Source organism: Culex quinquefasciatus, chromosome 3, assembly GCF_015732765.1.
Source record: "Culex quinquefasciatus strain JHB chromosome 3, VPISU_Cqui_1.0_pri_paternal, whole genome shotgun sequence".
Lineage (NCBI taxonomy): Eukaryota > Metazoa > Arthropoda > Insecta > Diptera > Culicidae > Culex > Culex quinquefasciatus.
In genome coordinates this window covers 102,496,224-102,510,009 of record NC_051863.1, presented here as the reverse complement: position 1 = coordinate 102,510,009, position 13,786 = coordinate 102,496,224, and the positions used below count along the sequence as shown (strand labels likewise).

Below are 13,786 nucleotides of genomic sequence, written 5' to 3'. Positions count from 1 at the left end.
TTGGTCTAAATTTATGCTGAAGCCCAAATCCAAGGGCGGTCCATTCTGCCCCCCCCCCTGCCCCTATCGGCTATAAATAGCCTAACGGACTTCTTTCAATAAGATTTAAACAAAAAAACTGTCAGATTCAACGTCCATCAGTTGGCGTCCGTGTCAGGTCGATGATCGAACCGGAAAAGGTCTTTAGGTTTTTTTTTCTGATATGGCGCCTGTGTATTATGTCAAACCCTGAAGTGAGGCACATTGAAATGAATATATAGTTTAGCATAATACATAGTACACAGAAAAAACTAATGGTAATATTCATCAGGAAATTTTGTGAAAAAATTATTGATTTTACCCCAGTTTTTGATGAATATTCATCAGGTTCGCATTTTTATGTAATATTACTCAAAAAAGATGTAATATTAAACCTACCAAATTTTCAGCATTCCAAAATTCCACTTTTTTTCTGTGTATCCACAAAAAAATCTAAATTCTTCGCTCTACAGCATTGGGGCAAAATGCACTGCAACAACGGAGCAAAATGCACCGGGTAAAAGCAGTTTTCACTAGACAATCACACCACTAGATGACACCGCTGTTTTTACAAAGGAGCATCACAGCGGTGCATTTTGCCCCGACCACGCTTATGACATAAAATTCAATTAAAAATACATTTTTAATGTTTTTGGACTCATCTATTTTTAGAATAATGAAGATAGTGATAAAAACTATATAAACAAACACTTACAATATCAATAAATGCTTTTCATATTGTCCAAAAATCATATTGGAAGTTCAATAAAAATTAGATCAAAACACAACATTTTAAAGTTTTGCAAATAATATTGGCTGTTTTAATCCTACCATGTTCAAACTATTCCAGCATAGTTTTACAATGTTAAGCTTCCAATTTCTATGATTTTTTCCCCGGAAAATTCTTCCTAATATCGAGAAATGCTGGGGGTGCATTTTGCCCCGGGGGTGCATATTACCCCCTCTCCCCCTACTGGCGCATATAATAAAATGGTTAAGCACTCCCCTTCCCCAAATCACTGGAAATTTGTAGCGGGTGAAGGGACACTTCGCATAGACGCCCTTGCTCTCATCACGCCACTAAAGGTATGAAGCGCCGAGAAATTAATAAGCACGACCCTTCAGCCGAACCATCAGAAGAGAAGCAGGTAATCCACAACTCACAGCGAACGACAAAGGGAACACCCTACCGCGTATAGCAGGGGTGCTCAAAGTTTTTGAATGGCAGGCCAAATTTAGAACTCACATGAGCTTGCGGGATAAATGCGAAAAATTACGTTTTAACAACCGTCGTGGCGTCCGACACTTAATTGTTTTTTTTTTTTTGTTCAAAACAAATCAAAATTTCACATTTTTCAGTAAAGAGCATTAAAAGGACGTGCAGATGAACAACTCAAAATATTATTGAATTTGATAATTCGTAAATTGATCGAGAATCGATCGAAAACGGCTTTACACTTCGCGCTTAGAACCTTATGAAAACTAACCCGTGATTCATCAGCAGATTTTTTTTTAATTTTATGTGTTTTACAATATTTTCGAGGACAAAAAAATGATATTTTTACACAAGTTTTGTTCAAAAAAGCTTCGAATTAATTGGTTTAAATTTATTAAAATCAATAAAACCAAAAAATGGCCAACACAAAATATCCATAAGATTTGCATTGCAATTGGCATACCGTCAGTGGGGGTGACTATGGGTCAAAAAACGATACACCTCTCGAAATTTCTTAATAACAAAAACAATTTAAATAACATCAAAAATCTTTCAACGTTGATTTGTTCTTAGATAGTTTACTATTATTTTCCCAAAATATGGTGGATTTTGATGAATACTACCTTAAATGCCAATAGTTTAATTTAATTTAATTTGTAATTTATTGGAAACGATAGCCTGTTAGTATTACACTTTTTATCAGGTTAAGGAAGGACGTTGTGATGATTACTTTAGATCCAAAATAAACGAAACAAATTAACACCTAGATCTAGTTTTGTAAATGACTTCTCAATGAACTTTTGAATGCTGATAAAGTTGGTTTGACCTTAACTTCTGTTGGTAGATTGTTCCAGCTTGAGATCCCAGCAATTAGCACACTTTTCCCACTTGACGTCGTGTGCTGCGGGATAATCAGCGATCGCGTTAGTTTGAAAATTGACCCAATCTCACCCCTTTGAGGGGGTGACATTGGGTCAAATGAAACTAAAATGATGCTCAAATACAACGATATGGTAAAAACAAGTCATCCAACAGCGTTTCTTGTTCGAGGGAATCGTATTGACACGCTACAATGTTTGAAGTGGAGATTTTCAAACATTTGGGTAGTTTTCGAGCAATTCTAACAAAAATATTAGACAAATGATTTTTCGAGAGGTCATTTTTGGCCAAAAACGTACCCCAACTTTAGACATCTGCCAAAATAACAGGATTTGTTCTAGGAACGAGATTTTTTCAGCGGAGTCATCATAAGAGGGGGGTATAGGGGACACACAACCCCTTTAACAGAATTCAGTTTCATTGAGAATAACCTTAGAAATGGTAAAATCCGTAAAAATCACTTTGACTCAATCTCACCCCCCAGACCCAATGTCACCCCCACTGACGGTACCTCAATAAACATTGAAATCTGAAATAAAATATTTTAAGAAGGGGTTTGTATAAAATGTATAATTTTATTTTTAAACAAGGTATAATATAATGATAAATCGTTGCAAAAAGATTTTTCAACAAGTATTCCTCTGATTTCAATAAAAAATAAATATTTTCTGCCTGAATAAGACTTTAATCAATTAGTCCATTTCATTTCCATTAATCCTAATTTCATTAGTTCGTATCCCGAGGTGAAAATTTTCTAAGTGCAAAATAAGTTTTTCACCCAGCTCCTGAGAGATTACTATGGAATACCTGTTTTTGCTATTTTTACAGTTTCCTACTTTAGTCAAATTTGAATGTTTTATAACTCATTTCCAAAAATCTTTGATGAAAATTTTGATGAAATAACAATTTTCAATCACATTCAAACTTTCGGATAAAAGCATGGAAATGCTTAAACTAAAACTATTTTTTTAAGAATTATAAAATCAATTAACAGATGGGTCAAAGGGCCATTTTACATGATCTTTCAAAAAAGGTCCGCGGGCCACAAAAAAATCACCTCGCCGGCCACGTTTGGCCCGCGGGCCATACTTTGGTCACCCCTGGCGTATAGAGTAAGATTGGCGTGGTTGGTCTTCAATGAGTTGTGAATATGTTAGAATATATGAAGAGTTGCCTGTATTAAAATGGAAAACTCTCACCAAATTAAATAGTCTTCATGTTTTGTTGAACATCGAATCTTGTTAAAACTTAATGCACCGAAAATACTTGAGTTGCTAATCGAACTTCTGATAATCGATGCTTCGGATAATTGATTCTGGACTGTATCATGAAAGTAAAATTATATAGGTACCGTAGAATAAATTATGCACTTATGAATCTTTTATGGACAAGTTTTATTTATGCTTCATATGCTAGGAGGATTTGGTTATATTTAAATTCAATTCAACGATTTTCAACTTATTATGCAATCCTTTTGAGATAAACCTGCTTGGGACAACTCTACAACATACAACAAAAAAACTATTGAGCCCAGAGTACCTATGGTGTATAGATTGTCTTTGTGATATTATTGTTCACAACGATAAAGCTTATTTTTCTGAGTACTATGACCCTTTTATACGAGCGCGAAGAATTTAAAATGGATTTTAAAATCAATTTTAAAAAATTAACTTCGCGGCCCTTCTTGACAGAAAAGGTTCTACTTGACAGCTCGTTCTAAGGGGACCATAGTTTCATCGAAAAAAGGGTGTACCCCATTTGGCATAATAGGCATTTGGCATAATAGGTTTTCCAGAAGGATATTTGGCATAATGGACGTTTGGCATGATTGGTCCAATACATCAGGGAGGTTTGGCATAATGGACGTTTGGCATAACTCGTTCATAAACCATCAGGGACGTTTGACATAATGGACATTTGGCATATTTATTACTTGCTTTTTTTCGTTTATTTGTTGAAGTAGTAATTCTTAGTTTTAAGAATAGAAATTTATTTTATTCCTTTTTTATATTACTTTGAAAGATTAAAGATTTTTTTCGAAAAATCTGGTATTTTTACCCTAATCGATGGAAATTGTTACCTTTTTCACAATAAAACTTGTTAGTGAAATAAAATATAAACAAATTGTTTAAAGAAGGTAAAATCTCTTGATGGCTTTACATTTCTCCCCTTTCAAAATATTCAGCAATAATATTTTATTTTTATTGAAAATTTCCCTTCTTTTATTCAAAACCCCTTAAAACCTCAAAAAGATGTTATCTTTTAATTTTCGATAATTGAGCTTTTCCAATGCAATTTTTCCAAACTCTTATTCAAAATCTAACTTGAAGAAGGGCAAATATTTGCAATTAAATTGTTTATGCATTTTTTAAGAGGGGTAAATTGTATAGAACTTAAATGCAAATAAATAGATTTTTTTTCAAAAGTTAGGGAAATATACAAAAATAAAGCAAATGCCAAAGATTTAAATATTGGCAAAATGTGAATCTTCAAAGAAATTTTACTATCAAGTTGAATTTTGAATAAAAGAAGGAACAATTTCACAAACAAGCTCAATTGTCAAATATTCAATAATTCAATAATATTGAAAAAAGGGAAAAATGTACATATTTTTAGAGATTTTGCGTTCTTTAAGTTTATTTAAATAAACGATGGCAAAATTCCATAATTTTTTAACTTATTTTATAACTTTATTGGGTATTTTTTAAAAGGAAAATTGCATTAAAAAATGGTTGCAAAATATTTGAAAAGGGAAAAGGGAGCGGCCGTGGCTGACTGGTTACGGTGTTCGCTTTGTAAGCGAATGGTACTGGGTTCGATTCCCATCTGCTCCCAACGAGAAAGTTAAGAACACATAAATTTGAAATGATGAATATGAACGAAAAATCAAAGTCGCTCGAGGCGGGGTTCGATCCTCCGTCCTTTGGATTGGTAAGCAAAAATGCTAACCACTAGGCCATGACGACTTGGTGAGCGTGGACTGGAATTAGGAATACTGTTACAGAGAGCGAGTTGTGGCACTATAACCAAGGCAAAATAGTGTCCAGGGCATTCGTGGAGATACAATGTCCCATCCCAGAGGGTCCCGGAGTGCTCCCAACGAATACAACCAAATTACGGAGCGTATGGTGGTGTGTCCCCACGCTTCTTCCTCCCCTGTCGATTCAGAATTGTGTTGTTGTTCGAACACTCAGTGCTCAAACTCAACCCAATTACGAGTCATCTCTGCGATACGGCTTTACGCAGTAAGCCTGGCCGCTTTAACGCTTGTGATGTTTCAATGCATTCCGAGGCAATGGCGCACTACAAATGTTAATAAATGACAAGAAGAGTGCTAGGCGTCATCTAACCTAAGGCACTCTCCAGGATCCCTTCGAAAGATTGGCTGCGCTAGGGTCTGATTAGATTAGATTAGATTAGCAAAATATTTGAAAAGGGAAAAATTGTACAAAATCAGGGAGTTTTTCATTTTTAAATTTATATTTGAAATAAATGTATGAAAAATTGCTTTTAAAAGCTTTATTCAGAAGTATTTAAAAAAATGCATCTGTTGGGGAAAATACACCCAACTGGCAGTCGCATGATTGTGATGCATGACGGCATGAAAGTATTTCAGAATCTGCATGAAATCTGTCCTCATGCATTTTTTGCGATATAGGGGTATGACATTTTTGCCCGTTACCAACAATTATCGACATTACCGACGGCTGATTAATTGTATTGGAGAAAAAAAATATAAACAGAACGAGGATTTAACCATCAACTTCTTGATTATGGGTCCGACACGGTACCACCGCGCCATGGACGCTTGATGAATTGAGAGGGACAGAGCACCAACATAATCTGCTCTCTGGAGTGTTGCTCGGGGACGCGCCAGCATTATATGTGTTGGTGAGAACTGCAGATCGCTGACATGTTTACACGCGGGCAAAAATGAGCTATGAGCTTGCTGCAAAAACTGTTAGAAAATGTAACATTTTCTGCAGCAAATCCACTGTTGCAGATTTTGATACCATCACTTTGACCCAATCTCACCCCCCAGACCCAATGTCACCCCCACTGACGGTATATATTTTTCCTTTGGGTGTATAGAGATACTAATTTTTTTTTAAATATTCATCATGTTTAAAATTGCAATTATCTGTTAAAAAACTATTAATTATTATTTTTTTTAAAAATATTTAAACACATAAAAAATAGCAATAAAATAATTATGCCAAACTTCCATTATGCCAAACAGCCTTGATGATTTTTGAACGAATTATGAAAAAACGTCCATTATGCCAAACGTCCCTGATGTCTTTGACCAATTATGCCAAACGTCCTTATGTCAAGTGTCCATATGGAAAACCCGTTATGCCAAATGTCCATTATGTCAAATGGGGTTACCCGTTTTTAACCGTTGCACATAACAATTGACATAGGGCTTTAGGACCGTATTAACAAAGTTAAAACATTGTAAAGAGAAATCTTCATAGGTTAAAAATAATGTCCAATGCATTTGAATTATTTGTGATTGCTTATTTACATAAAACATGTTTCTTTTTCTTATCTATCAGAGTCTTCTTCGGACAGCTGAACAACTGAAAATCAAAGGTTTATGCGAAGTTAGCGAATCGCAATACGAACAGGAGTACTCTCCTTCGATTAAACGCTACAAGCCATATCGCTCAAGATCGCCAGAAAATCGTTTTCCACCCGTTCAGGGATCGCAGTCCAACACATGCACTAGAAGCAACAATTCTTCCTCCTCGCAAAGTAACACAAACCAAAGTGGACAAGACTCCAAAAGTGACCACAAATCATCGAGCAGAAGCCATACTATTAATTCAGAGTCTGCTTCAATCGACAATGGATCATCTGTAGTTGTACTAGAGTCACGCGATTTAACTCCGTCATCGGGCAAGGAAGGAAAAGGCAAAATGACGAGCCTCGGGATGGGAGTGGGCATAGTGAGTAAACTATCGAATGTTGTAGGAATCCTACGAACCTCATCTGAATTAATGAATTTGTTTCCTTTTTGCAGAACGGCTCCGTTATGGGTGTGTCAATGGGTTATCTGGATTTTGCTCCGGAACCCCCGGCACCGGCAGCGACCCCTGTAACAGAACACGTTGACATTAATTGTGCTCCCAGCCATGACACACGTGACTTGTCCAGTAAGTGTTAGTAGTCCTTTTTAATTTTTACGCTAGAGGTCGATAGCGTTCTAACATGCTTTTTATGCGTCACAGACTCCATTTCAAATAACGGCGACATCCGAGTGAAATTTGAAACACTTCGTTCGCTTGATCCACAAGATGCTATAACGTTGGATAATCAGGTATCCCATCAAGTACACCAAGTTCAAAATCAGCAGCAGTTGCAACATCAGCAGATTTTGCATCAACAACATTTACTGCAGCAACAACAACAGCAGCAGCAGCAGCAGCAACAACAACAGCAAGTACACCGGCAAACTCCACAACCGCAACAACAACAAGTGGAACACCGTTTATCACCCCATCAACCATCCCCGCAACATCCACCGCAACATCAGCAACATGTTCTACTGATCGATCAGCAGTCCCAACACTCTCAACACTCTCACAGTCCAGCATCGAATGCTTCCAGTTCGTCCAGCCAACTTAATCCGGAAAACCTTGTAACTATAGCTTCCAGTAACGACAACGGTGCTTCGATAGATAAATCGCGAATCACACTAAAACAGGAAATAATATCTGAAGTCGATCAGCAACATCAACAGCAGCAACAGCAACAACAATCACAGCACCAGCAGCAACAAATGGAAGTCGAACAGGATCAATCTTCGATGCACGGCATGGTGGTGACACCGGAAATTTCGGGAATGATGAGTCAGAGTCAAATGAGCGGTAAGTCCTTTTTAGTGTCATAATTATTGTCAGGGGAAAGTATTGTTTTTTTCATTTACAATCAAACATTGAGAATAAGTAGAGTAGAGGTAGCATTAGTCGTTAGATACAACTTTTCAAAACATTGAATTGAAGGCCTTTGACTTTCTCCTCCTTTTATCTGTTAACAAATCGCTGCTTGAGTATAAAAGAGCATACAGACATCTAAGCACTAAATTTGTTGGAACACGTTCGCTAACCGATTCCCCTTTATTTCACCATAGACATTTATCAGTCAGATGCCAGCGAAGATTCAAAGGTTGGAATATTGGATGGGTCGTCAGTGCAGTATACTAACCTGACGAGTCCTAACACGAGTGACCCTAAAACGCCAAGTGGACCCAAAACTTGGACTGCAGAAGATATGGAATCAGCTCTTGATGCATTACGAACCCATAACATGAGTCTAACCAAGGTGAGTGATATACGAATAAAACAAATGTTTTGTCTTTCCGGAAAGAATCCATACTAATTGCAGTCTAAAAAAACTAAATTAAAGGCTTCCGCTACGTACGGTATTCCGTCGACAACCCTGTGGCAGAGAGCACATAGGCTCGGTATTGACACACCAAAGAAGGAAGGACCATCAAAAACGTGGAACGAAGAGTCACTGAACAGCGCTCTAGAGGCCTTGCGTACCGGAACAATCTCAGCAAACAAAGCATCGAAGGCGTTTGGGATTCCGTCTTCCACGTTGTATAAAATTGCAAGACGCGAGGGAATTCGACTGGCCGCACCGTTCAATGCGGCTCCCACCACCTGGTCTGCGGAAGATCTTGATCGTGCCTTGGAAGCAATTAGGGCTGGCCAAACATCTGTACAGAAGGCGAGCACGGAGTTTGGCATCCCGACGGGAACGCTGTACGGACGATGTAAACGAGAAGGAATTGAGTTGTCGCGATCGAACCCAACACCGTGGTCTGAAGATGCAATGATGGAAGCCTTAGAATCAGTAAAGTAAGTTACACAAATTTTGGATTTTGAACCAGGTTGAATTATACACATTCTTATCAGACATGCAGGTGGAACACGTTTAAGTAAGTCATGTGCGTCAATGCGAAATTTCTGGTGTTCTGGATCAAAGTATAGTAGATCGGGGCAAAGGTGCACACCTAATGAAAATTATTATATTACCGCTGACTTGTCCCTTGCCTTCAAAACGTAGTTCATAAATTTAGGGGCAGGGGGGGGGAGGGGGTGGCGTTCAGATTAGGCAAGAGAAGCAGAATGATTCATCCTTGATTTTACCATCATTTTGCCCATGGTAGCAACAGAGCACCATAGCATTAAGATCGTATTTCTCGGAGAAGTGACAATATTTTCAACTGCTTCTTTTTTGCACATGTTTAGGAAACATATTGCGGATTTTAGAGATTTTGCAACAATCGTGAAAGTTGTAAAAAGCTCTCCAACATAGTTCACACCTCAAACTACAACAGGAAATAATTATCTAAGACACACACCCTAGTTTGAAACTGATCTAGAGTGGTCGAAAGCACCGCCCGAAAGCACCCCGAGCAGACGTAAATAACTTGGGAAGGTCAGTTTTTGATATTGTGAGAAGATCGAAATATGTTATTGGGATGATCGGATTAGTTGTTAAAATATCAAAAATCAATAACAAAGATTTGTTCGAAGAATAACTTAAACTGTTATTATGTTGTTATTGCAAAAACAAACCAATAACACAGAAGGAATCATGAAGGAATAACAAGATTTGTTATTTTGTGCGGAGAGGTGGAGCAGCATAATAACAAAAAATGTTATTGGACTTGTATGTCTCCATAACAAAACAAGTTATTGTTTTGGTTTATTTGCCATTTGCAAATAAACCTGCAGTTGCCATAACTCTTCTGTACTAGTCAGGGCTGCAGAGTCGGGTTCCTTCAAGCGACTTTGAATCCATACTTTGAAGACAACTCCGACTCTGGATGCAGGATATGACGTCAACGCCGACTTCAGTTCTCCAAAAATACCCGACTTCACAGATTCCAACTCCAAGTGAAAGTTGCTGAAAATTAGCTGAATCCGATGCCGTCTCCGAGGTCTCACTCCAGCTCGAACTTCAATGTCAGCTCCGACTTCCTCGCTCTGTGAAAATAATAACAGTTTTTGTTATTCACATTTCAAAAATTCTCAATAAATAAATCAATTCCCTTAGAGAATATAACAAACTTAAAAAAAAAACAGCTTTCAAAAGTAAATTTTATCAGATTAATTTAAGCTTAAGGACCCCATTTCATGGTCAAATAAATGACCACGATTAAATTGGTCAAAATTATTGCATAGTTCTAGCCAATTTTAGTAAAGTCCCTAGAGGGGTATATCGAATAATTAAAAAAAATCAACTTTTTAGAATAATTTTAGCTTAAGGACCCCATTTCATGGCCAAAATAATGACCCCGACGAAAATGGTCAAAATTGTCTCATAGTTTTAGCCAATATTAGCAAAGTCCCTTAGGCTTCATCCATAAAGTACGTCACGCAAAAATCAGCCAAAATTTACCCCCCCCTTTGTCACGATTTTCCTATACTTATAACATGCAATGTCACACTTGCTCAGAGAGTTTGGACAGACTACTCAAAAGACTAATGGGACGATAACTTGTAGGCGATGTTGGATCTTTTTGAGGCTTCAAAATTGGTACATATGACTAAAGAGTTGAACCAGCCTCCAGCTGAAAAACTCTGTAATAAAGAATTAAAAAAAAAATGGTATGACTTTGCCCAGCTTCCAATTGGTGGGGAAGTAACCAAGTTGCAAACATTTATTGAAAATATTAGCTAGATAATTAAATATTGGCTAGATGTTTAAAGAACTGATCACTCTGTTTTTTCAATACTAGATTAAAAATGTTATCAAAGTCACACGCTTTTATATTTTTCATTTGTTTTACTGCAACTTTGACTTCCACACCAGAAACATGGGAATTTGCAGGAAATTCAAAGGTAGAGTTATTAATTGTTGAAATACTATTTGCAACTGATGTTTCTTTACGACTGGTCATAGAAGTGCCAAGTTATGAGAACTAACAAAATGAAGCCCAAGTGCATTTGCCTTTTCCTCGGATGTAATCAAGGGAGAATTCTCAACAATAAGAGGAGGAATAGGCTTTGGTTTGTTATTAAGAACTTTTGAAAGTTTCCAAAATGGTTTTTGAATAATTCCCAAGCTGGCTTACATGTTTTGAACATTCTTGTTTTCTGATATTGTCAAGTCGGTCTTGTATGATTTTGTTCAAATTGTTAACAGAAATCTTTTTGTCATGGTCCCCAGTCCGTTGATATTGTCTTCTATAAACATTCCTAAGTCTAATCAAGTGTTTAGTATCTACGTCAATATCAGTTACCTTAAAATTAACAGGAATCTCCCGAACGTTGGCTCTGCTTGGTTGATAGCCTGCTGGATCACCTCCAGCGAACGATCAATATCAGCAGAAGTTTCAGGGTGTTGATCATAGTCGATGTTGCTGTCGATGAGGATGAGCTGCGTTCTCAGCCATATTGGTGATGAAGAAGTCGATGATTGAGTGATTCCCAGACCGAGCCACCTTCTTTGGTCGATCTGGACTCACAACGTTGCAGTATCCGTTTTGCAGATCGTTGTGCAGAATCACTCCGTTCCAATTTCTCCTGCTGTTGCCCCAAACTTCATGCATCGCGTTGAGGTCACCAGCGATGATGTACTTTGCGCTCCGCCTGGTCAGCTTCTGGATATCGCTCACCTTTCGTGGGCAGCATGCAGCAATGAAGAGTACTGGGCCAACAGAAGTGGAAATTTCCACCCCAACGGCCTCGATGATGTCCAGCTAGAAGTGTGGCAGCCGGCGTGGCTTGAGATCACGATGAACAGCAACAAGGACACCTCCTCCTCCAGAGGTTGTCCTGTCGAGCTGCGTCGCGATCTTGTAGTTTTGCAGATAAACTTTTTCACCGGGCTTCAGATGAGTTTCCGTGATGGCAGCTACGTCCATCTCCTTCTCGCGAAGAAAATCCACCAGCTCTAAATTCTTCCTCCTAATGGAGCAAGCGTTCCAATTCAGCAGCTTGAGGGACTTACGATCCATACTGAATGACGAACGAGGTCAGCACTTCAATCTGCTGGGTCTTGGTTTTGCATCCACGCAGTGCAGCGGACATCTGTTTGAAAATATTGAGGAGTTCAGTTGAGGTGTAAAGATCATTACCATTTTCCTCAACTGCTGGTTCTTGGGTTGGTCTTGGCTCCTGGTTGAAGCCCGGTGGCGATGGTCTCGGTTCCTGGCTGAAGCCCGGCGGCGGATGATTTATCTCTGCTCTCTTCTTTGGATCCAACGGATACGGTGCCAGGTTCGGGACCTGCCGTCGCGGTTGAAGAGGTGGAAAATTTTGCTCCACTAGGGCTGGAGAATTTCTGCGATGTTGAGACTGATTCTTCGTCGATGCTTGCTGCCGAATTTTAACGAACTCAGCTCTCTTGGGGCACTTTCGATCGGTTGACGAATGTTCACCGTTGCAGTTAAGGCACTTCACCAGCGAATCTTGGATGCACTGGGATGTGATGTGCGCATCGGTACCACATTTAGCGCAACGACGCTTTAGGTGGCATTTCTTACCTCCGTGCCCGAAGCCCAGACAGTTGAAGCATTGTGTGACGTCACGATGCACTGGTCGGTATCGCTCCCACGACACAATAATGTTGAAAACCGCTCGGATTGCCTTCAGCTCAGGATTGCCTTCAGCTCAGGAAGTGACGACGATTTTGTACGGCTTATCCATGACGACATCATGGGTAAAGTACTCCGCCTCGTTTTCGGTCAAGTAATCCTTGACCAGGTGATAGTGCTGCCTGGTTTGCACCAGCACCTTAAATCCATCCTGACACAGGCGAATGTTGCCTTGGACTTTCCCAGACTTGATGAGTTCAACCAGCCCCGCTCGAAAGTCGATCGTTCCTGCTGATTGCCGCACATAAAAAGGAGGCAATTTCTCCTTTCGCTGTTTCACTTCATTCTCCTTTGCTTCCGCAATAAGTGTCGAGCGAGTTGAAAGAACGTATCGCGCTCAGTTTTCTTAAACTTTAATGTGATTTTTATCCGTGTCAAAAGTTTCCCAAGTGAAAGAAATTTGATGCTAGCGAAAGATTATCGCGAATACTTTCTGCTAGTGAAGTTGGATTTTCGATGAGTGGAGAATTTGTGAAGTTATTCTTGAGGAAAAATCCTGAAAATCGAAGCTAAGTCAAAATAGTTTATTCACTTGTGTACACGCGACCTACGGGTCGAGGCACACAGCGAGATGTCGTTGGCTGTGCCATGTACTGTGTGTAGCAAAGCTATCAAGGAAGAACAAGAAAAAGTGATGTGTTTTGGATCTTGCGGCAAAATAACGCACTTGAATTGCTGTGGAGAAGTGGATAAACACGGTTTCAAGGCCATTTCAACAAACATTGGAATAAAATATTTGTGCCACGGTTGCCGCAAGACCCAAACGAGCTACAACTGTGTGCTTGAAAAATGCAATGAAATTATGAAAAACATGGAAAAAATAAAAACGATATCGATGAAAAATTGCAAAAATGGAAGAAAACATAGCAGAAAAATTAAAAGTGACATGTCTAACATGTTTGCAAAAATGTGTGAAGATCAAAACAAATCAGAGGAAAAAAGGATGGAAGCTTTTAAAAATCAAATTAATCAATGGTCTGAAGAAAAAAAAGGAAAAACAGTGGATGCTGCAAGTGGTCGCATTCTGCGATCTCAAACAAAAAATGGCAAGAATG

General features: G+C 38.7%; 1 protein-coding gene across 6 annotated transcripts in view; it reads left to right on the top strand.

The window, feature by feature from the left end:
• The window catches only part of LOC6046107 (longitudinals lacking protein), a 146,757-nt gene that overhangs the window by 107,730 nt on the left and 25,241 nt on the right, over positions 1 to 13,786 (top strand). For 3 of the 6 annotated variants that reach the window (XM_038260035.1, XM_038260041.1, XM_038260040.1), the window contains 5 exons: positions 6,673 to 7,065; positions 7,140 to 7,278; positions 7,348 to 7,986; positions 8,250 to 8,440; positions 8,504 to 8,982. In XM_038260035.1, coding sequence (XP_038115963.1) covers positions 6,673 to 7,065; positions 7,140 to 7,278; positions 7,348 to 7,986; positions 8,250 to 8,440; positions 8,504 to 8,982 — 1,841 coding nt within the window. The remainder of the gene's footprint in view (positions 1 to 6,672; positions 7,066 to 7,139; positions 7,279 to 7,347; positions 7,987 to 8,249; positions 8,441 to 8,503; positions 8,983 to 13,786) is intronic. The other 3 variants (XM_038260038.1, XM_038260036.1, XM_038260037.1) reach the window with 3 other exon arrangements.